The sequence below is a fragment of the Amphiura filiformis genome, chromosome 18 (assembly GCF_039555335.1).
Source record: "Amphiura filiformis chromosome 18, Afil_fr2py, whole genome shotgun sequence".
Taxonomy (NCBI): domain Eukaryota; kingdom Metazoa; phylum Echinodermata; class Ophiuroidea; order Amphilepidida; family Amphiuridae; genus Amphiura; species Amphiura filiformis.
Genome location: NC_092645.1, coordinates 37,679,858 through 37,704,261, shown reverse-complemented (window position 1 = coordinate 37,704,261; position 24,404 = coordinate 37,679,858). Strand labels below are relative to the sequence as shown.

Here is a 24,404-nt window from a genome sequence, read left to right as displayed (position 1 = left end):
CCGAATCTGAAATGGGATCAAATATGAACTTATCTGATTCCAGATAAATTGTATCTGGAATTCTATACTCAAAATTGATATGGAACAATTCATTTTGATCTGAAATGCATCAAATTTATGTGGAATTCCAGATCACCTTGATCTTAATTCAAATAAGCTCATAATTTTTCCCGGTCTAGATCAATCAACTCTTTCTAAGAGTGTACCTTTAGCGCCGTTCCAAGTTGTAAAATGTACCGTTATTTTCGAAAATTTGCTATTTTGATACCCTTAAAACTGACCTGAATTTTGGTCAAAAACAACCCTTATCTGCGTTTTCGTTTACAGCACGCTTTACAACTTTTATACGTTAGTGCCATATTTCCCTTGGACAAAATGCACATGGATGCCTTCCAATCGGTGGATTGCGAATTCGAGCCCCGGTGGTGCCATCATGTGCTCTTGGGCAAAGCGCTTTACCTTACTTGCCTCTCTCTAGACAAGGCACTTTACCTTACTTGGCTCTATCTACCCAGGGATGAAATGGGCGCTGTTATGAATATTGTCCATTGAGCGCCGCCCGAAGGCATAAGCATGCCTTGGGCATTGTATGGCAGCTGGCATACCGTATTCTAACGACAGCCGAATAAATGTAAAGCTCTTGGATTCATGTGAATGGCGCTGTATAAATACCGTTCAAAAAGTGGAAAATGTGACTTTACAAACTTGGGTGGATAGCCAAATGTTTTACACAAGATTATTTTAGTTTTTAAAATGTGTTTAGTAATTTTAAGGGGGAAATCTTCCAAATTATCAAAACCAAGCATGAAGTTGCAAATGTTTTGGAACTTTAAGGAGGGGGAGTATTATCAATAAATAAATGATCTATATATAATTTATGTAACTACCATGTTAAAGTACAATAGACATATTTTAGAATACATTGTACAAACACGATTACAAAGTAGTACAAAACAATCTTAGATACCACGAGTGGATTCACAGTTTATGTTTGTCTGTATGCTTGTTTGTTTGTTTGTTTGTTTGTGTATTTGTTTGTTTGTGGATGTTGGCAAGACACAAATTAGGATTTTATTTTCATTTATTTGATATGAACAGAAGTAGTTAATGACCAATTTAAAGTTTCAACTATTTTACTAAATCAGTGGCAAATGATTAATATGCCCTGTGATAACCATTCACAAGTCGCATTGTCCCACCACATGACTTGGTTTTCATGTATTTATATTGTTGTTTTAGAGGAAAATTAATAAATAAATAAATAAATAAATAAATAAATAAATAAATAAATAAATAAATAAATAAATAAATAAATAAATAAATAAATAAATATCCAATTTTGTTTTATAAAGATAATAAAGGCTAAAACTATTTTTTTTAAATCCTTCTTTGCTCATAACTTTTAATGTTGAAGTCACAGGTACAAAATGAAAACAATTCTAAGAAGAGTTCTAAATTTCCATGTTTTTTGTTTACAAAACTCAAAAATTGAAAATGTCACCATGGGAAGGGTTTTCACAGATCACAACGCAATATCATAATATAATATAATATAAAAAACAAAGATATTGGTCAGATAGAGGAGGTATCAAAGATCATCTGAGTGCATTATTATTTTGTTCCCGTATATCAAATTGGTATTTACCGACATCAACCTGTTTTGCTCGCGTTGACTCACATATTGTCGTGAATATCGCATACGGACCAATCCGATATTTCTATGAACTGCCCTAAGGCTTATGTATCACATAGAGTAATTCTCCTAGCGCGAGTAGCGACCACTGCAAAAACGGCTTTGTATTATAATCAAATCGGTGATGTCGCCCTCTTGTAGTCACGTTAGACCTATACGACGGAATACGGACGCTGATCGGTTTACTGCTAGCTGTCTGCAATTCTCCAGTGTGGAAACTCGCAACGCGACGATATCATAATACTAATCATGGCGTGTCCGTCCGTCCGTCCGTCCGTCCCTCTGTCCGCGCGCTATCGCGTGCGCGTGGCTCGCGGTACGTATCGCGTGCGAGCTATCGCGTAGTGCGCGGAGTATACCAACGGGCGCAGTGCGAGCATCGGAGAGCATTACAGTGTGGTTAATCGTGCAGGTGCATCTCATCGGATTCCAAAACGGCACACGTGCAGAGGCCTATTAGTAGTTTAAAGGTCAGGGCAAGTAGGCCTATATGGGTAACAGGTGTTGGGTCATTAGAGATAGTCACAAGAACCACCCAACCCGAGAACCGCGAAATCTAGTGTAATATAGTATAAATAAGCCATAACATGAGCGGTCGAGTGCGCATGCATGTGCAGTTACTCGTTTAAGAGTTAACATAGGAAGTTTACTTGTTGTGCAACTTTACACAACTCAAATTAGAAAACCAAAGACAACAGTGATCTTATTAACGTACAGTTCTATATAAATAGATTATCATGTTGGTGTTTCTGAAACTGAGTCCAGTGGTTGTATTGGGTATATCCAGAAAACATTTGCAAACGAAATCGCGAATATTAATGTCATCGTCGCTACTTCGCAAGCTCGATCACTTCACATTGTGCAGTGACGATCTGTTTCGGTTCCTTTGTAAAGGCTTACATGAAAAACCGTAATAAAGTCTATGCCGTTTTCCGCCTCCTGGCACTCTAAAATGCCTCCCTTCCTAATGCGATTGACGCAGTTCGGTAATTTGTCGTTGATGGGTTTTTTTAATGCTCTCTACACTGATGAAACAAATACCAATAAGTAACGCGTTCGTTTTGTGACAATATTTTACATCAGACTGATATTAATTACACAATGTACCTCAGAAGCGTAGCCAGTGCGGTGGGGCAGAGGGCGGAGTGCCCATTGACAAATAATAAAAGAAAATATCGTGAAGGCAAAGGAAAAGAAAAAGTGGAAAGGAGTCTGTTTCCCACCAAAAATTAGCCCGATGAAGGGCCAAAAGAGTGTAAAATATCATATTTGTTCGTGGTACGCCCGCACATTGTCTCAATATTTTTTTTTATATTCCACCGATAATACCGGATCAAAAAGATGCAACCGGGATTTGTTTTCGCCTTTACCCCTCCACCAAAACCCCACACCAAGAAAGCTGGCTACGCCTATGATGTGCATCCTGAAACATTATGCCAATAACAACAAAACTAGTGTGCTAAAAGTCTACGACCGTCTTCCTCCCCTTTGTCTGGATAAAAGCGTAAATGATCCTTTTTCGGTCCACGTATGGCGATTATTCATCATTATACAGACTCTACATTTATGTTCAAAGTTTCTTCCTATATCAAAGTCCCGCAGCTATATGACATCAACATTAGTAACTGACGCAATATCTGAAGTTGGGGAACCTGTTCGCGGCGTCAAACTCAGTACGGCAGATCCTTTGTCGGCATCCATGTTTCTTTTATGGAGTCGATTGGCATTAAATGTCGACATGGCAGCAGTCACAACTTGGGACATGTTCAATCTGTAATAATTAAGAAAAAAATTTTTTTTAAATTTTGATTAGCAATCGAATTGGCAATAAGCTTTCGTGGAATCAAATATTTAGGGATTCAATCATGTTTCACCGTTGTTCATCACCGTTTAACAACGATGCGGCCGCGTCGTCTGCGTGGTTTACTTCGCGAGGGCAGCTTTAGCTGCCCGAGCGAAGTAAACCACGCAGACGCGCCGGACGCGAGTTGTTAAACGGTGATGAACTAACGGTGAAACTATGATTGAATCCTTTCAACAACGAAAAGAAGCTAAAGATCGTATAATTCACGATTATTTTACGAGGAAATGTCAGTTAATCATTGTCACTAAGTCTTACAAAAACTTCGATGATTTCTCTGTTAATATCAGCAATAAAACTACAGAATAAAACGGCAAAGTTTAGCCGCTACCTGAAAAATACTGAATTCAACTTGTAAGCTTGCATACGCACAAAGGTTCCAGGCATGACGAATTTTACGCGCTCTCGCGTAACGCGTTGTCTCTATCGCGTTCGCGTATACGCTACAGTAAAAGTGTGGATTCATCACGGATTAACAACGGTTGGTTCCTGTACAAATGTATAGGAGGAGTTGTTGAATATGCAATAATAGTACAGTAGACTATGCCACGCTGTTACATTTTTCATCTTATCTACCCAATGGTAAAACTCATATTTATTGTGGTAGGAAGGGATTAACAGCATATAATAATTAAATATAATAATTATATTTAATATATTAAATGAAGGAAAGATGCAAGTTGCGTGCAAGTTGACCGGCATACACCTGAATCCATAACATTTGTCATTTGGAATCAACAAAAAGACATTTCAACACAGTATGACCACATTCTTTCTGTGAAGTATTTGAAACATGTATATATCTGAAATATCATCAGCAATTGTTAGCTGGTTCTTAATAAAAAATGTTCTTGACTAATAAAGCATTGAAGGGTTTTTGAATCGTTTTGGTAAGATTATAGAAGGTTTGTTTTTGATGCATTAACCTACGTCATCCATTCATTACACTACAAGTCTGTACTCCAAGACGTCTTTGTTTCTTTAAATGTTTTTCTTTTATATGATCAAGTGAACCCTTCGGCCTTCATAACCAAAGACAAAAAATAGTAACATTTAAATGTGATAGTATCAATTGGTAAGTTTTTAGCGAGTTCGCCGCCGGACAAGTTTAGAGCTGCCAAGCTTTCGTCAGGAGTAGCTCTGACTTCTTCAGGACAAAGTACCTAATACTGAGACATGTAGGCCGCCCTTGCTTACTGGAGCGGTTCACAGAAGAATGTCTCTCGTCAACAGGGAACAACCAGATCTCGCCTATTTGCTGATATAAAAGGGTTGGTGGCTCAGAAAAGAGCAGTTCACTGAAGACTCTCCCTCGTCAACAGAGAACAAGCATTTAATATTACAAGTATTGCTCACCTCAATCTCATCCTATGACCATCTTCTCCAGGGGGTGCTTCCCCTTCATCCTGTTCATCGGCCTCTGAGTGAATTTCCATCTTCTGCACAATAAGTCGCATTAGGTCGTATTGTTTGTCTAACTTGCTGGACAAACCTCTCATTCTGTTGGAAAAAGATATAATTACATACATTATAATTAACGTGGCTTTCACTTTTTGTCAGCTCAGAGCCCTGCTAAAATTTGGAGGGCCCCAGGAACTTAAGGCATATGCACTGAAGTGGCCAAGTTTAGGTTCACGTATAAGATCGACAGTGGCGGCGGAAGCATTGAAATTTATAAGAAGACGAGCATATTTGTTCCGCTTTTACAAAGCGTGCACAAATTTGCAATTTTACCCTATTTTGTTCCAAAAATATGTGGCTTTTAGGAAGATGCACATTGCAATTTTAGAACCACCCAAACACAATTGATTAAATAAAGCAGCATACAAATAAAGAATGCAAAAAGTTCAATCCGGCCATATGCACGCACTGTTTTCACATGACGCTACCATGTCATATATTTCAAATTCGAAGGTAAACTAAAACTTTTGTTCACTCTATCTCCAAACAGTCCCGGCAATACAGCACTGTGTGTCTTTAGTCATTTGAAAAGAAGTGAGATAGACCTGTAATGTACGACTTTGTTTGGAAGGTGGGCATGTAATACACATGCATTTGAGAGATTGCAAATTTTACGACAATGCTACAATACGCGTACGCCAAATGATCCGAGTCAAAGTATGATGAATTTGATTGGTGTGTAAGGGTTAAAGTTAGCGTTGGCGTAAAAACTGCAATTTCTCACAATGTCTATAATAGCTCTTCATGTAAACGGTTTACCTTTTCTTAAGCTTCTCGAACTCGCCTTGACATCTTTTTTCTTCACCGTTTTTCATTTCGATAATGGATTGAAATCGTTTGTTTCCTCCTGTTTGGACTATGTATTTCTCCTTCACCTTGTCAAAGCACTGAAATCAAGTATTTCAAACTCTAATAAAAGATATCAAGGTCATTTATAGAACATACTTTATCAAACCTTATCAAAAGGCCCAACTGTTGAAAGTATAAATTGCTTAAAATTTTCACTAACAATTACAGCCACTGCCAATGGACTCAAGCTTTTATTCAGCTGTAGTTCCATTTTGAGTGCTGACATATTGTGAAATGTTGCTAATCAGTATTAATGAGGCCGTGCAATAGGTTTTGGCTTCATCAAAAGGTTGCCTTATTTGACGTTTATTTATTTATTTATTTATTTATTTATTTATTTATTTATTTATTTATTTATTTATTTATTTATTTATTTATATTTATTTATTTATTTATTTATTTATTTATTTCAATTTCTCTCTTCCCCTCACTTTCTCCTCCTCTTTCCTTCTTTTTCTTTCTGTTCTATTCTCCTCTTCTCTCAATCTCCATTCACTACGATTCCCTCTATCCCTCCCTTCCTCCTTACCTCCCCCTCTCCATCCACCGGCCCTTTCCTTCCCCCCTTCCTTTTTTCTTTCTTTTCTTTATTTATTGGTTTACATGAAAAAATGACTTTAATGAGTAGGTCTAACTGAAACAGGAAATATCCTGAAATGACCGACATCTTGCTACACACACCACAAATGAAAAACTGATGTCGATATCCCTAGTTTTCTAGTCGAAAGCATGTATGTTAATCATTGATATCTCATAAGCGTCAGTATACATGATGAGTATGCTTACAGTAAGAGTGGTGCCTCTAGAGCACACAGCATTTGGTCGTAGGGTGATATTGTCTTTGGTGACCCATTCAAGAATTTTCCACGGCAGTTTTGGTTCAAATTCTGAGTGTAAATCAACCTGCATGGCGAGCCGTTTGAGTCGTGCGTTTCGCTGAACTGATGCAATATCACCAACAGCTAAACCAATCTGGCAGAATTAACGAAAATAATGAAAGATATACGTTGAATTAGAACTCTAAACTACCGGGAGATGCAATAGTGCATGATGGTAATTAGTGGAAAATGTCTGTAAGGACAAAGACGGGTGACTGGCCACAAACAATGCCCGACTTATGATACATAAACGGCTGGGAAGCACATAAATGGCTGGGAAGCACGGTGGTCCAATGGTTAGGGCGCGAGCTTCATGATCGGAAGGTTGCGGGTTCGAGCCCCACCACGGCCAGTGTGTTGCGTCCTTGAGCAAGATAGCTTAATTCCCAATTGCTTCACTCCACCCAGGTGTAAAATGGGGAGCTGCTGGGGATAATCACAATCTAAGTCGCTGAGAGTACCTGCGCATCAGTTGCGGACTTGGTGAAGCGGAAATGATTCTGATATATCCTAATGGCAGCGGAATAATTGTTGAAGTGTGCTGATAATTAGGCCATGCCTAGCTGAAGCGCACGTTAAATCAAACAACATTTATTTATTTATTTATACATGTCAGACAGTCTAAAAGCATATACCTCCACAAGCACCATCAGATTTCGTAACTTACAATTTCAAACTGTAAAATTGTTAACAAACGTATTTTTGTACTTAAGTATTACGCCACGTGAATAATATCATGTAGGAAGTAGCAAAATGGCGCCAACTTCTAGTGAGTGGATTTAAGTAAACGCGTTGGGATAAATATTCTTGAATAATACCCTCGCCCGTCCCTTAATAAACTGAACTTCCCTGCGTAGACCCGATGTTTTGTTTGGTTTATTTTATCATGACATTACTATGTTATTAAACGACTGTAATTTCTACTCAGTTTTAGATCCAGCAATATGAAAATAATGACATCTTAAAAATGTCATTGAACTTTTACAAGTTATTAAAACCTTGTGTTTAAATTCAATGAATAAATAATAGCGCGTGTTGCGCGAGCGTGTGAAGCGCACATGACATAAACGCACAGAGTATACGCAAAAACGAAAACAGGTACGTAGATCGCAACTGGACTACTGAGAGGCATGAAGGATGGAATTAAGAGTCACGTTTATTTATGTTGAATACAATACATTGTAGATTCATGCCGTTGGGTTTAAGTGTCCCAAGTTGGAAAATGATTCTAGTTTGCAGGCAAATAACCTATAACCAACCATGATTACTCTTCCAAAAAGCCTTTCCCTCATTTAACTTACGAGCAAATTCATCAGCAGAATTGGCAACAGGATAACAACAGCCACCAATAAAATGTACGACAGATACGTGTAGTGAAGAGTTGCAGGGTTGCCATCAGTAAGAGGCATCACAAATGAGTTGATGAAATCCAATTCTCCCAACATCATTGAGAACACACGAAATATTGAGATCTCTGGTGATATGAAGGCGTGGTTTATCTAGAATAGAATGTCAAGCATATGTATTTATTTTTCTAATAAAGTATGCGTTCGTCGTAGATACGATAAAAAGGCTCACATTTTTTATATACTGAATGTGATAAACTAAAGTCTGCACAAAAACTAACTCAGCTGTTATAAATACGCCTATGGCTTCAGAACTAATAATAGTTTCCACAATATTTCTACATAGAAAGAAGGACGATTTATTTACGCGCATTTTGATACCCCATTTGTTAAATGTCGCTCAATATTAACAACACAGTAGTGCTTTTAAAGAAAAATACCCGAATTTAAAAGTTGCAGTTTACAGCAATCAATGGTTTTTACGCAAGCATTGTGGCACGTAACACCCTCCATTTATCTTCGCGCTGACTTCAAATCAATACAAATAGCTGCAACTTTTAAATTCGGGTAACTTCCTTTAAAAACACTACTGTGATGTTAATATTGAACGGAATTGGACAAATGGGCTATCAAAATGCGTGTAAATAAATCGTCCTTCTTTCTATATTAAAATATTGTGGAAACAATTTTTAGTTCTGAAGCTATAGGCGTATTTATAACAGCTGAGTTACTTTTTGTGCAGACTTTATAATAATATTATTATATTGTAAACTGTATGGCAGAAAATGACCAATAACGTGTATTTAAGGTATGGGATAGGACATAGGGATACGAAGAGAGAAAAGTAAAGTTTATTACACCTACTAATTGCAATTAAACCGTGAACTGGCTAAAACTCTAGATAACAATTAGAATGTGCCGACAAGGGAATTGAACCCGTGACCACTTGTGTGTTACGCACACGTCCAAACCACTGGACTATATCGGTACAGTAAGGGTGTTACAACATGTGTTTGGGTAAGATTTATGATTGTATTGTTAAAGTTAGAGTTAGGGTTATCATTAGAGTTATGGTGCGGATGATATACATATTTATTAATATGCGTCCTTTTAATGAAAACACGTGACAGCCATTTTTACTTGCCAAACACCGCAATATTAATCTGTTTTGAATCCGAATTAAAACACGTTTATTTAGCTGCGAGTGTTAAGAAAGACGGCAGCTTGAATTTGAAACCCTGGGCCTATGCTGTAGTCGTACGTCAGACCCTGGTTATTTAACGCATTTAATAGCATACAAACCTCTCCAGACATAAGCATGTAGAAGGACAACCCGAACGCGATGATAATTACAGAAAACACAAGCATTACATGTACAATGGTGTTGAGAATCTCGTAGAACATCACGATGTAGATACCAATTCGGTCGATTCTGAAATTACCAAATTAGTCAATCAGTTAATTGATAAATAAGTAAATCAATCAATAATATCAATCAATAATATATAGCATATTATAGCATAAGCAAAAACGTCCTTTATATTGGACTTTAAAGTCTTTAAATATCTTATATTTGTGAATATTTTGAATAGGTAGATAAATAAAGTAAAATTAAATATCAAACTGTTCATCTGGACTTACTGTTAATGGGTAACTGATATTTCTGTTATTCATTTTAGGGCTGAGGCGAAACAGTTGATTTTGCTATGACAACATAACTTCTTCAATACTTTATTTAACACTAACCTTTGTTGGTACATAAGGAAGTTAAACCAAGCGTAAAATATTGCGATAGATCCGGCTGCCCATTGGTAATGGTTGGATACCTCGAACCAAAATGGTGTCGCAAAGACCAACGTGGAAACGTACAAACACCACTCGGCGTAGTTTTCAATTGATGTGAAGTATATAATACCCTGTAATCAAATAAATATAGTAATGTCATCATGGTGATTGGTTGTTCTGCCTAAAAGCATTACTGCACATTGTTGTGAACTTATATTATCATTTTACAAACCTGTACCGAATAAGGTTGACACGTGTAAGGCTGAATGTTTTAAACGTTTGGGGACTTATATACCTAAAATATGGCACTGGCCGACACCATTACTCCGTTTTAAAAGTAGAACCTTTCGGTGGGAGCCAGACGGTCACGCAGAAAAATGTAATTTCTAGTTCTAAATTGCTTCAAATGGCTTTGCTAAACTGTATTTAAATATAAGTAACAGTGCTCAGATAACGTTGAAAACTATGGTCCTTTGGGTGATATATTGGACGGAGAAATGGCAGAACATGTGAAATTAAAAAAAAAAGATGGAGTCTTCAGTATTGAAGCTGTAAAGGGTGCCTTAACAGTTCTAGAATAACGTCATCTCCACAACGAGAGTAAACCCAGCTAACAATTAAAGGTTTCTTTACGTATCAAAATATATTTGATCAACTTTTCATAAATAGACGAAAAAGAGGGCGGAATGAGGAGCCTCTTTTTTTGGGGACACCATGTATTACGAATAAAATAGGTTTGAGTATTCCATGTGTGATATTTTCTACGGTTTGTTAAAAAAATATTATTGCATGTACCATATCAGAGTCTCTCCTTTAAAAGGTGTCGTTTGAATGATTATAATAAAGATCTGGTAACACAGGGTTGATGGGACAGAATTGTGCTGACAAACGTGTTGATTTGAATAAGAAAATATAACGACTCACATATCAAAAGGTATTGAGAAAAACCTATATGAAACTCCTAAAGTGGTAGTGGTAGTCGAGGTCATTCAACCGAAGTGGAAATGCCCCGTAATGATATCGGACCAACCTCTTTAAATTCCTTAAAATAACATATCTCTGTAGCAATTAAGATTGGATTAAAATGTCCTTTCTCTTGACACATTGTTCAATTGATTCGTTGGGATTGGCATTTTTATCTCTAATTATTCTTTATCTTAAAGGGTACAAGATGTATTATTGGTCGAAGCAGCCAAAAAAATTGATTTTCATTATCTTCATCAATATATTATTGAAAAATAAGGTTTTGATGTTTTGCAATAGTTCATTCTACAAATCATATACTTTGAAAACTTGCTTGAATTACTGTACGTTTAAAAAAGTGTTCTTGTTTCAGCCCTCTGTATAACATAACTCAAGTACCAAAAGACTTACAAAACAATAATGTGATATTTATATTCTTCTATACACTTGCTATGAAATGATCAATGCATTTTTTGCCAAAGTTTACTACCATTCCCAAGATGCTGTGATCTACCAAATCGCGACAGTTTAGAATAGTTGCTAACCTTAAGTCTGTTTCTCAATTTGCTTTCTATATTATCTAATTGATAATTTTGTTTGAGCCTGGTCCCATTTTAATCAAACAAACAACTTACCTGGCTGAACATCTGGAAAAACTCTTTGATGATGTTAAGACATGCGTATATCATAATATACGTCAGGGCAATGTGCTGGCCAACACTATGCACCTGCTGAAAAGACAATAATGGTAGATATAGATTAGATATTAATCAGTCAATAACATTTTGTAAGCGTCTCAGAGAAGTATAATTGTTTTACGTTCTGGCTATTACTATAGGTTGATACTTGTTTGTTTATTCATCTTATGAAACTAAAAAGTGGACGCCCTTATACAATACGAAGGCATACAGTGGAACAAGACAGGTAGTAACTTTGGTGGAGGTCATGGAGCGATGCCAAACCAACGCCTATACCAGCACACACTTGAATTATCACGTGAATTCACTCACCTATCCCATTGTTAAGATCCCTGGTTGTGCTATCGTTTTTATTCAATTAAAAACCAATAGCACTATGACAAAATCAGAAAAAAGTCGCAAGCTGGTGGTTTCGCGACCTTCCATTTATTGAGTTGCTGTATTCAATTCTGTACCAAGGACATACCAATGTGTTTTCAAACAAAGAACATCAACTCATTTTATGAGATGTCTGGTTTGAAAATTAATATTGATAAAACGGTTGCAGTATGGATTGGGTCTCAAAAATTCAGAAATACTATAATTAGTAAAAATTTAAAAATACAATGGAATTTCAATGGTAGCTTTGAGTTTCTAGGCATTTCTTTTAGTACAAACCTTGCTCAAATGGTAAATGATAATTATGATAAAGCACTTCATTTGATACGAAAACTGTTATCAAGTTGGAAAAAAAGAAATTTAACGGTGTTGGGACGGGTTGTAGTTGTGAAATCATTGGCTTTGCCAAAAATAAGTTATATTGCTCAAATGCTACCAAACCCAAGCAAGGAATTTATCAAAACGATAAATGATGAGATATATAAATATATTTGGAACGGCAAGCCAGATCGAGTTAAAAGAATACAATTTGTGCAAAATTATGAGAATGGTGGAGTAAAGATGCCAAATGTAGAAATGCATATAAATGCTTTAAAGGTAAATTGGATTCGGAGGGTTGCCTGTGGTGATCAAAAATGGGTTAAGCTATTTCGTCTTTGTTTTAATGTAATAAGTGATGATATTTGTTGCCTTGGTATGTATCGTTTTAATGACATGAAAAACATGATAGATAATAAGTTCTGGTATGATACTCTATTTTCTTGGTCCTCACTTATAAACATTGTAAATAATAATAATCTGGATTTCAACCGTATTGCAAAACAATATTTGTGGTGGAACGATAAAATAAAGATTGGTGGTAAATCAGTTTGTTATGCCCATTGGAAAAAAAAAGAGGTGTGCTGTTTATAAATGATCTCTTAAATGCAAACGGATCCTTTTTGTCGATTGTCGAATTTACAAAACTTTATAAAGTGAAGACCAATTTCTTAGAATACAATGGTATTATTAGGGCAATTCAGTCAAATTTTAATTACAATGGTACTATAGGCTCCAAACTAGCCTCCCTTTTCAGCCGTATAATATGGAACTACTTTTAAGCAACGAAAAGGGTGCAAAATGTTCTATGATATTTCTATTGAATCAAAGATGAAGAATACAATGAGTAAGTCAAAGTGGCAAATGGAATTTGGAATGGAGAATGATGATTGGAAAAAAATATGTACCTTAAATTTCAAATTTTCCACTGATATTAAACTGAGATGGTTTCAATACAGAATTAATCAGAGTATCATAGGCACAAATACATTGTTGTTAAAAATGAACATAAGTGATGATGACTTATGTACTTTTTGTAAGATAAATCCAGAAACAATCAAGCATCTCTTTGTGGATTGCCCTTTGTCTAGAAATTTTTGGGAAGATCTCAAAGACTGGATAAAAGACAAGATCAGTATAGATCTAGCTATGACCCTCAGTTAATTCTTTTTGGATCTAAATATGATTTAATTCTAACATTGATTTTGACTATTGCAAAATTACATTTGTATAGAGTAAAGATGACAGAGAAACGACCAAACTTAGATGTTTTAAAAGGGAACTTAAATGTTATTATAATGTTTTGAAATACCAAGCAGTATGTAGCCTAAAGTTACAAAAGTTTAATAATGAGTGGCAATCCTGGCAACTATTAATGTTATGATATAATTTTTCATTCCTGTGTATTTTTAATCCATAGTAAAGAAAGTAAAATATGCTCAACATGCTCAATGTGTGGTGGAGGGGGTCGACGGGATGAGTAAAAAAAAGCTCATTGTTGATTGTTTGTTTTTTGTTTTCTACTCAATTTGAGTACAAAATAATCAGCAGTTAGTTCTATTCGCTCATTCTGTTGCTCTTTTCCCCTATTTTTGTTGCTTGTTTTTCAATCCTCTTATAACTCTCTTGAAATGACTATGTCACTAATATTAATAAATAAATAAAATGCACGTTAATGTATTTAAGGTCACTGATTAAGTGACAGTACTATGTATTAAGAAACTTTTAATAAAGACAGCTGTCTACAAAAAAGAAAAAAGAAAAAAAAACATCAACTCAACAGTTGGACCGTCTCGAAACTCCCAACTTGTGACTTAACGCTCATTTCGTGGGAGTAGGTCACAATATAATAATGTTAAGTCGGTCACCCATCTTTGCACAGTATTTTTGTGGGACCTGAAAGCACATCAGACGCACCAAATTGCATTCTGAATATAAGGAATGTCCTTCTGGTATCAAATAATTCTTTTTTTTTAATTCGCCATAAAATGCGATTAATAGTACTCGAAGTAAACGTTATAAATTTAATGATATGCACATAAAATGTATGTAGCTGGGATGAGAAGCCCACCATCAATTGAAAATGTTGACCTTTCGTATAGAAGATATACATACAGTTTCCCAAAATTTTGTGAAATTGATGGTCGGATTACTTCGAGGACTATACATGTATATGTCAAAATACAAAGTTTCAATAATTTGCCATACCATTTGTATTATATCGCCAATTTCAAAAAATAAGAATCATTAGAAGGGCATTCCTCGTAATCAGAATGCAATTTGGTGTGTCTGGTGTGCTCTCAAGTCCCACCAAAATAATGTGCAAATGTCGCTGTGGTGCGATAGAGAGATCGAGTCATCGATACATGTCGGGACACCGATATCGTAAAAGGTTCAAACTGAACGTGGGGCATTAGTCTTACCTGGTAATTAGTTGTCCCGTTAATGTTATGACTAACTGTGCCATCATCCACCATAATTGGTGTAGGGTCGAGTGTTGCAATGAAATAAGTGAAGAAGCCGACAAAGAGAAGGTAGATCAGTATATAACCATAATGGATCGGTCCTCCATATGCACACCTTATTAAATGAAACAACGAAGGGAACAATTATTATAATACATGTTTGTTTGTTTGTTTATTTTATTTCTTCTTTTGCCTGGGTTACTCATTCAGTGGATGTTTTAAGGTATCCTCTGTTCTTCCATGAGGCCCAGGGGTCACATAAAAATATACATTAAAATACATCAAAATAATGAAACAAAATATTTAAATACATAGGATACATAAATATATAAGCATACACAATCATAAATTTAAAATGGGGAAACTAACCCATATTTTACATATTATAAAATACATAATTATAAAATACATAACCAACACAGCGCATCAAATTTAACAACAAATTGTTTTTATCAAATATAGAATTCAGAATTCATAATTTTTTCAAGAAAGAAATTTAGATTTAAGATTTCCATTATACTTGCCAAAATACATCATAAAAGACATGTTTTGGAAACTAAATAATTTACACGGTTTCAGATTTGTGACACAATAGAATTTACATAACAAGAAAATTTAGTATTTGAATTAAATAAACATATTTCTCAAATTATAAAACAATTGAAGATTTTTAACACACTAAAAATTGATACAGTAAGAAATTTTATCAGCATTTCAATTATATATACACATTTGAAAACTAAAATTTTAATTGCAACATTGGCCAAATACAAGCCTAAGGCCATGTTCACAAAATTTTTTAAAAAGGTTTGCTACTTAATTACACAAATGGTCATATTCCACTATTAAATATTGCAAATATTATTACACACTTAAATACCTGTTTTTGAAAATGGAAGTATTGGTTGGTATTGGATATTTCAGATCAGATTTCAGATTATTCCATGCTTTGGCCCCCCCCCCCCCTGAACAGGAAAGAACGTCTTCCAGCTTCAGTTCTGGGTTTAAAATTGAGAGCTATATTACCGTGAGAGCTACCTCTTGTATTATGGCCATGATTGTCTCTAATAAGAGTAAAAACATCATTTAGGCCTTCAGGAACAAGCCCGGCTAGGCATTTAAAGACAGTGATACATAAGTTATCATGTCTACGATCACTTAGGAGCTTCCAGCCAAGCCTGTCCCTAATAAATGAAGAAGGTGTGCGAACAGGGACCCTGAGTATAGCTCTCCCAGCCCGATTCTGAAGACGTTCTATCCTGTTCTGGAGAGTATAATTGCAGTTACCCCATACAATGTCACAATAACTGAGTCTGGGAAGCACAAGAGCTTTGTAAATTGTATTTAAATTGTCAGCTGATAGCCACTCTCTAATTCTATATAGAAGACCAATATATTTTGAAACATTACAACAAATTTGATTTATGTGAGGCTCCCAGCACATTTTTGATCCAGAGTGAGGCCTAAGTATTTACATTTATTTACAGTTTCAAGACATCATTATTCAAAAATAAACTAAGATCATCAGATTTACTAATATTACGACTTGAGCAAAAGAGCATGGCTTTGGTCTTTTTTGCATTAAGAGTGAGTTTATTTCTTTCCATCCACAATGCAATTTGAGAAAGGTCAGAATTGAGATGATCATTAATGTTATGAACATCTTTGGAAGCGAAAAATATGGCAGTGTCATCAGCATAAAGGTTGATTTTTGTTTCCTTAGAAACAACAAGGGGGAGATCATTTATATACATTGTGAAAAGGAGAGGGCCAAGTATTGATCCTTGAGGCACCCCATACTGGACTATTTCAAATTCAGAAACAACATTTCCAACTTTAGTGGCTTGCTTCCTATCATACAAATATGAACTAAACCAATCCAGCTCCAGACCTGCAATTCCAAAAGATTTGAGTTTGTGAAGCAGAATAGAATGGCTGACTGTGTCAAAGGCCTTCTTGAGATCAATAAAAATGCCTCCAACAAGATGACCGGCATCCATGTTTGTAAGGATGTAGTCAGAAACCTCAACTAAGGTGGTGAGTGTGGAATGTTTTGGTCTGAAGCCAGATTGGTTTGAAGAAAGAAGGTTGTTTTCACTCAAGTATGAATAAAGTTGATTATGGATCAGTCTCTCAAAAATCTTCATGACAACAGGAAGGACGGATATTGGGCGGTAGTTATTTACCTCAGATCTAGAACCCTCTTTAAAAGAGGAGTAACTCTACTCGTTTTCCAAGGTTGGGGAACCTGTCCCATAGAAAGACTAAAGTTAAACAAGTGGGTCAAAGCAGGTGTTAGGGGACCAGCCCCTGCTTTTAACAGACGACTACTCACACCATCTAACATGTATTATTGTTATTGTTGTTATTTATTTTGGTAACATGATTAGGTTCCCAAGTTATAGCTAATAACTTATTTTCATTATCAAAATCAATATATTATTGAAAAATAACACTTTGATATTTTGCAAAAGTTCATTCAACAAATCGTATACTTTAAAAACTTGATTGATTTATTGTTGTTTCAGCCCACTTTACAACATAACTCAAGAACCACAGTGCCTACAAAAGTATATATGTGATATTTGAATTCTTCTACACATTCGCTATGAAATGATCAATGCAAATTTTTCCAAAGCCCACTACCATTCGCAAGATGCTGTGAAGTACCAAATCTCAACTGTTTAAAATAGTTGCTAGCCTTAAAGTTTACATATCGTCAGCCTGCTACGCTAATAACCTACGTCATTTTTTGTGATTTTGAGAACAAAGAACAAAATGTGGTTCAAGCATGCATTAGTTACGTAATCACACTAATTATTTCGGATTATTCCTTTTTATAAATATCATTATCATTTGTTCTTCTGCAAAGATTGGTTAAATTATATGCTTAAATGCATGCTTGAACCATATTTTACAAATAAATTACAAGAAATGACTTAGGCAATTAGCGTAGCAGGTTGACGATTTGGTGCTCATAATGTAGTGGATTTGCCTAAAATGGCGGCTTTAATGAGGCTGAATTTGAGCTTCGTGTGAGACACGATTTCTGACGAACAGTTATTGGTATTTTGGTTCAGGAAATATCACTTCAGAACGATGTTGCCCAAATTCATAAATCTCAAAACCCAAAAAACTCAAATTCCTTAAATCCGCCATCTTAGGCTTAATCTCTACATTTCGAGCACCAACTTATGTAAAGCACATTTTTTATCAAATATTAATTCCCACTATAACTAACTAGCTAAACATTTACTAATAAATAAATAAATAAATAGATAAATAAATAGATAAATAAATAAATAAATAAATAAATAAATATACACAAAAAATAAATAAATGTACACAAAAAATTTTAAAAAATCAAAAGAATATCGGTAAAATAACTCGGTATTTAGGAGAGATTACATATGAATCGAATTGAATTATTGATTTGAGTGTTAACTAGGCAATGACCTTTTCACTAGTGCTCAAAGTGAACGTCTGACAGAAATATTTAATATCCTATAGCGAATCAGCCTGTTAATGTTATTCTGTAGTACGTTGTATGCAGAGGAATGTTTATTCAATCACACTAAATTGGATTTAATTTCCTGCATTTTATTACACGTGGCAAGCGTCAATGTTGTAGTATTATGAAGATAGTTTGCAACATGCTTGCTTCACTAACATTTTCTTACCATTTGCTGTTCAGATACTCAATACACAGCGGGTGACTCAAAAGATCAACTTGGTTATGACGTACCATAGCCTGTAGATTCAATCAAATGCAATTGAGACAAAACAAATATATCAATTGACACGCGTTACTATATATATATACTTTAGCCCAAAATTAAGGCGAAATTGTCAATTTGTGTAAAACAGACCAATCGTCAATTTTACATTATTATTGTCCGAAAGAAAAGGTGAAATTTGTGTTTGGGCGACAAACAAAGAAAATCCTGTTTTACGGGACCGACCTACCCAGAATTTACAAGAATTGGGAAACAATGTTTACCTATTCAAATGAATGCTGATCCAAATTTCGAAAATAGCATGAACAAATTTTTATTTTGGTATTTCCCCAAAATTGCAAGATGTTTACAAATTTTGGTGATTTTGTCAAAAAAAAGGCCCAACTGACCGACCCTACTTGGAAGGTCCGACCGCACGTAGATCATGTTTTTAGTCGCCTTATCGGGCCAATTCCAAGTTAACACTACTTAGATCAGGGGGTAGGGTTAGTGAACTGATATTTTTCTTTAGGGTAGTTTTAAGGGGAGTTAACTTACGTTTAGAGCTGGTAGAGGTGGTATGTCAAATCCTGCACATTGTTTTATTTCCTTACGACAACAGACCGTGGGTTCCAAGTACCGAAAGTCATAGTTGACCTGAAAAGGCACCAAGAAAAACAGAATGAAGCAAAAAGGTCTAATATACATGTTCACTCTGGTTCAGAATAACCACTTATCAATAATCTTTATAAAAAGGGAACGATTACATTCAATTCAGCTCAAAACGAAGCCGGAAGAGGTGTTCATTTTAAGAGAGCAAAAACAGAGATATTAACTTTTTAACACTGCATCGTTCAGAAACATTTGTTTTGTTTTTGTGTTTTGACATGCTCAGTATATATATTCAGGCCCTATCCTTAAATATTACACCATTCTTATGTAATGTCCTTTGTTTAAAATGCCTTTTAGTACATACTTTATTTGTGATTAATTAACAAATGAACCGCTTCAATCAAATAATGTGTGTACATTAGGAAACGAATTTGGAGAAAATCTTCTGTTAATAAAATACTATACTGAGCCACCAGCCTGGGTGGATCACGCTCCAGTAATTTCAGATGATTGAGCTCAGTAATACATCAAAGAATGTCTTCCAATAGAGGTTATCCACTTTACTCATGTGTGGGTTCTAACAAAAGGCGCTAGTTCCTGTAGTATTCCTCATTCAAACCAATTCAATGCACGACCTCGGAGTCACCTGCATGACTTTGGCGGACTATTTTGAAACACTCATTGTTGCACATGCAGGTACTTCTTTTGAAAGTTCTAAACAAGGTATAGCAGTCGCTGATAGGATATGCAGCTTATAGAACACGGATAACCTCTATTCATGAAAACAAATAGATATCTGCTTATCGGATTAAAAGCTTAGAGTGAAGGTCTTGCTGCTCAGCGAGTGTTTGTAATTATCAGAAGGTTTTCTCCAAATTAATTCTCTAATGAATAATTAAATTTACATTAGTGTCTTTATTTTTGGCTGTTTTTTTTTTTGTTTTTTTTGTTTTTTAAGAACAGTATTATTCTCTGATTGAAAAATTCATGTTTTTTGGTTTGATTTTGTTTTCTCTTTGGTTTTTCAAAGACAGTCGGAATATACAAATATAGGGCATGTTACTCGAGTGTTATTTCCTTTGGGGATGCTAAAAGTGAATCAAAATATCATGGTTTGAAAAATTATCTAACAAAACACTTACTTCACCTACAAACAACGACAAGATGGAGATACTTACCCAGAAATCAACACTCATCGCGTCGTGTTCAGATATGGTTAAGCATCTATCCAGCACTTTCTGATAAAAAAAACAAATTTCAATACAGTATATTAATTAAGTTTATTGATACTAATAAAAATTATAAATTGTTTACAAATAATACGTATGCTGTTTAACACATGTCTTCCGATTTTCAATTTTTTGATTTGAAAACATAACATTTCATTGTATATTATTTGACATTAATAGCGTTTGAACCTGACTAGGAAAGAAACCATTTTTTTTTTTGCTAGCCAAGATATTACTGATTCTACTGCAATATTACATGTACACCATGACATTTTTATTTTTTTCTGAAAAGCAAAAATACAATTGCTAATCATGAAAGTCAATTTTACACGATGCAAGCTTGATATGCGGGAAATTGCAAACTTGTTTCTGGGCGGTTTAGTTGATTGAGCATAGCGTAAAGAAACATGCATAGTTTTTCTGTTAGCCAATATTTTTTGTCTTAAAAATGAAATTGCAATTGTATATTTTTTATTGTTATAGTCTGTATTTATTTTTTCCCTCTTCCTATTTTCCCAATCTCTTCATCTTCTTCTTCTTCTTCTTCTTCTATTTCTTCTTCTTCTTCTTCTACTTAATGAATTACCATCATCACTTCAGGCATGTGCTCAATCAGCAGGGCAACAGGGCATTGGTCCATCTTAGAGTAATTGCTGAGTGTCTCGTGCCACCTAAAAAGGAAATTAAAAAAAAAAATTGTGACTTTCAAATCTACATCTACATTACCTTTTAATGTATGCTTTTTACATTAATGTTGTCTTCGATATCAATTCTTTTATTATCTGTTGCACACGTATTGGCTGGGTAATGTTCCAACTTTTTTTATGTCAACCATATCGAGGCATAAACGCCGACAGCAGCGTCGTGTCTTTCATTTGGATGTTTTATACATTTATGTTCTTTGTAATGTTCATAATGCTACTAATACGAAAAGAGAAAATCCCGAACTACATGTTTTGCTGTATTGTAAAGGGGAGGGGGCAAGATTGACTGAATTTTGTCGTTGGTTTTACACGTAAACACGAAAATGTCTCAAATATTTCCCAAAGTGTATGCATGTTATTAAGCACTATGTGACTTCAAACAAAAGGCGCTGGTTCCAGTAGTATTCCTCATTCAAACCAATTCAATGCACGACCTCGGAGTTACCTGCATGACTTTGGCGGGCTATTTTAAAACAGTGATGGTTGCACATGCAGGGACTTATATCAAAGGTCCTAAACAAGGTATAGCAGTCGTTGATATGATATGCAGCTTATAGAACACTGATAACCTCTATTGTAGAAATAACTCTAATCCAACTGAGGAGCTGTAATTTTAAATCAAGTTGAGAATGACCATCGATCCGAACCCTCTAACTTCGATCAAAGTGCAAAATGTGACATTGTATATAATAAAGAAACCTTGAATGTTATGTAAGTTTTCAAGATATCATGATTCGCGTGGATGTTTTTGACACGAAAACATACTTGCAAACAATGAATTGTTTTGTTACTCTTTGGAAACAAACTGTATATTGAACAAAGACTCGTCGTGATTATATCAGATTTGAACAAGCCTACCTGTCATGCGTAATTAATGTCATGGCAACATCTTGGTTCTTTTCCTCAATAACAATATCAAACACAGTTTGTCCATTGTGGGTCGTGGAAAAACATGCCCCAGCCGTGAGCAAGTATTTGACAGATTTAGCTTGCCCTTTGCGTGCGGCTACGTGCAAAGCAGATTCCTAGAAGTAAAATGTTTTTCACAAAAAATATAAAATAACACTATCATAGCCATTACCGTAACAACCTCGACAGTTAGCATATGTGCTTAGTATCGAGCGCTTTTGAAAACGTGAAATTGTACCGTCTGGCGCTTTACCAACTGAGCTAATGGTGTTGAGACTCATTTGCAGGTTTACTTGTTCGTTAACTATGTGTATCGATGATTTGCTCAAAACTCTTTACACTTTTGTGGATGGGGCCCTTCATGTTTGCAAGCACATATGCTAACTATCGAGTTTTACGGTATACTATTATTACAGTCAGCCTATTTTCCCTCTTTCAATCATGATAATTGTAAATGGCTAAGGGAAAACGGACAAATACTTGGCAATGTCTTCGTTTCACATACACTGAAAAGTCTTTTATGTGGCATTCTTTATAGGCTCAAATGATGGTATTGTTTGTGGGAATATCTTTCTATAATGAGATTGATTTATAGGAAAGATAGCCACTGGTCACGTTCCGGCAATATGTTGCGTCAGCTGGATAATGGGCTAACTAGGTAAATGAACAACACGACTAATTCCTTTCTCCCATCAATATACCAACCTACTTGATTAGTGGCGTGTAAGTCATTTCAAATTATTGTGTCAACATTACTTTAAAAGCATGCTGCAAATCCAGGGTAAAAGTAGTGTGGTAATGAGGTTATGTATATTAGACCAAAACAAATGAATGTGTAAAAAGAAAACCTTTTAACCAATATTACCATCTAACCAATATTATCAGCAAACCTACATTGGCTTTACGGCCAAAACTGTAAGCTGACACACATTTGATTCCATTAATGTGGCCACCACAACAACTATAACAGTTTAGAATATTTCAACATTTTTGTAATAACTTATATACTAATATACATTATTAAGTGGCAGTTATTGGAATAAGCATTTCCTTTCTCTTGACCCAAAGGCTGACAGTAACTTGATTGTTGGGAGTGGCCTTCTATTTCTTGTTCTTTGTCTTCAAATCTGTTTCTTACTTCTCTTTCCATACATGCCAGCATGTTTATATAGGCTTTTTACCCTGGCTTGATCATTTTGCTTGAGCCTGGTCCCATCAGGACCCAAGCGTGTCTCCACACGGAGCGACCGTTTTGCATTTAATTTTTCAAAGAGGAAACTGATCAACTCACCCCTTTGCAGGTCACCTGATCCAATAGATGTGAGTGAGTACCCAGTAATGCTTTCATGGTGTCAACATAGCCAGCCATTGCAGCTAAGTGTAACGGTGTTCTCCCTTCGTGATCCCTGAAATTTGGTATAAATAAACAAAAAACAAAAGGTTGGCAAATTAATAGCAGTGCTATAATTTTCGTCGAAGACGATTTGTACCAAGGCCGCATTTGCCTTCTTTAGGGTTCTGGGCAAGGTTAAAATTCTGGGCACCTGGTCACGTGTTACTTACACCTCACCCCAAAGCCTAACAGTGACCTATTTCTCATTCTAAATCAGTGCTTCACTAACTATTATTCTTTCCTTTTCTTTGTTTTCAAATTTGGTTTAGCCCTTTGGTAAATCTAGCCATGTTTGTTCCCATCTTGATTTTGGTCCTAATTAAAATTGCATGACGAATAAAAACTATCAAGTATGTGAGTTATTGTTTCCTAAGCCAGACTATGAAAATGGGGAAATATTGCAGGGACTCGTCCTTCGGAAAGGACGGCATGTCGTATAATATGACGTATTAACATGACACGAATCCTCAAGATTCACTTTACAAGCCAACATGGAGGGCCGACACATTAAGTAATTCATAGACAGACTCTCATGATCAGACTTAAGTGTTGTTCGCGTCTTGGATCACGTGTAAATAATATGTCATTAAAACTCGCATTGGAAGTAACCATGTAAGCAAATTGCAATTTTACCTGTGTAACAGAGCACCTCTTAACATCAGTAACTGTATGACTTTACTGTGGCCATTCCACGCTGCAATGTGCAATGCTGTCATTCCTTTACCGTCTGTGTCATTGATGATATTGGGTCCGATGCTGCTGTCCAGAAGACGCTTACAGGAGTTGAAACGCCCATATCTGAGGTGGAGAGGAAGACACGCATGACAAAAACAAAAACAGACCACATACTATGAATGTTATATTTATTTACTCTATAATCACTTTGTGAGAATTTCATTCTCATCGCAATTTCAGTTCCATCTTATATTCAAACCATATGGACATTTCTGTTAGTTTGATGTTAACATCCAACTGACAATTGTTGACAACTATAAAATCTCGTTAAACTTCGCGCAATTTGGCTTAATATTTGACAATTTTGTTTGAATTGCAAAACCTTCCACAACTTTTCGATTTTTATGGATGTAATTTGCATCGATTTAGACCAATTAAAGCTGGAGACTTTGGTTAAATTTCCAAAATCTT

At 35.4% G+C, this 24,404-nt stretch overlaps 1 protein-coding gene across 2 annotated transcripts in view; it reads right to left on the bottom strand.

The window, feature by feature from the left end:
- Positions 1 to 1,378: 1,378 nt before the first annotated feature.
- Positions 1,379 to 24,404, bottom strand: part of LOC140138660 (transient receptor potential cation channel subfamily A member 1-like) — a 72,482-nt gene continuing 49,456 nt past the window's right edge. For both annotated transcript variants that reach the window (XM_072160400.1, XM_072160401.1), the window contains exons 11-26: positions 23,892 to 24,056; positions 23,157 to 23,271; positions 21,815 to 21,981; positions 20,839 to 20,923; positions 20,202 to 20,261; positions 18,970 to 19,068; positions 18,376 to 18,446; positions 14,654 to 14,810; positions 11,472 to 11,567; positions 9,835 to 10,004; positions 9,391 to 9,520; positions 8,044 to 8,241; positions 6,651 to 6,836; positions 5,775 to 5,902; positions 4,911 to 5,054; positions 1,379 to 3,464 (exon numbers count right to left, since the gene is read on the bottom strand). In XM_072160400.1, coding sequence (XP_072016501.1) covers positions 3,296 to 3,464; positions 4,911 to 5,054; positions 5,775 to 5,902; positions 6,651 to 6,836; positions 8,044 to 8,241; positions 9,391 to 9,520; positions 9,835 to 10,004; positions 11,472 to 11,567; positions 14,654 to 14,810; positions 18,376 to 18,446; positions 18,970 to 19,068; positions 20,202 to 20,261; positions 20,839 to 20,923; positions 21,815 to 21,981; positions 23,157 to 23,271; positions 23,892 to 24,056 — 2,140 coding nt within the window. In that variant the 3' untranslated portion in view covers positions 1,379 to 3,295. The remainder of the gene's footprint in view (positions 3,465 to 4,910; positions 5,055 to 5,774; positions 5,903 to 6,650; positions 6,837 to 8,043; positions 8,242 to 9,390; positions 9,521 to 9,834; positions 10,005 to 11,471; positions 11,568 to 14,653; positions 14,811 to 18,375; positions 18,447 to 18,969; positions 19,069 to 20,201; positions 20,262 to 20,838; positions 20,924 to 21,814; positions 21,982 to 23,156; positions 23,272 to 23,891; positions 24,057 to 24,404) is intronic.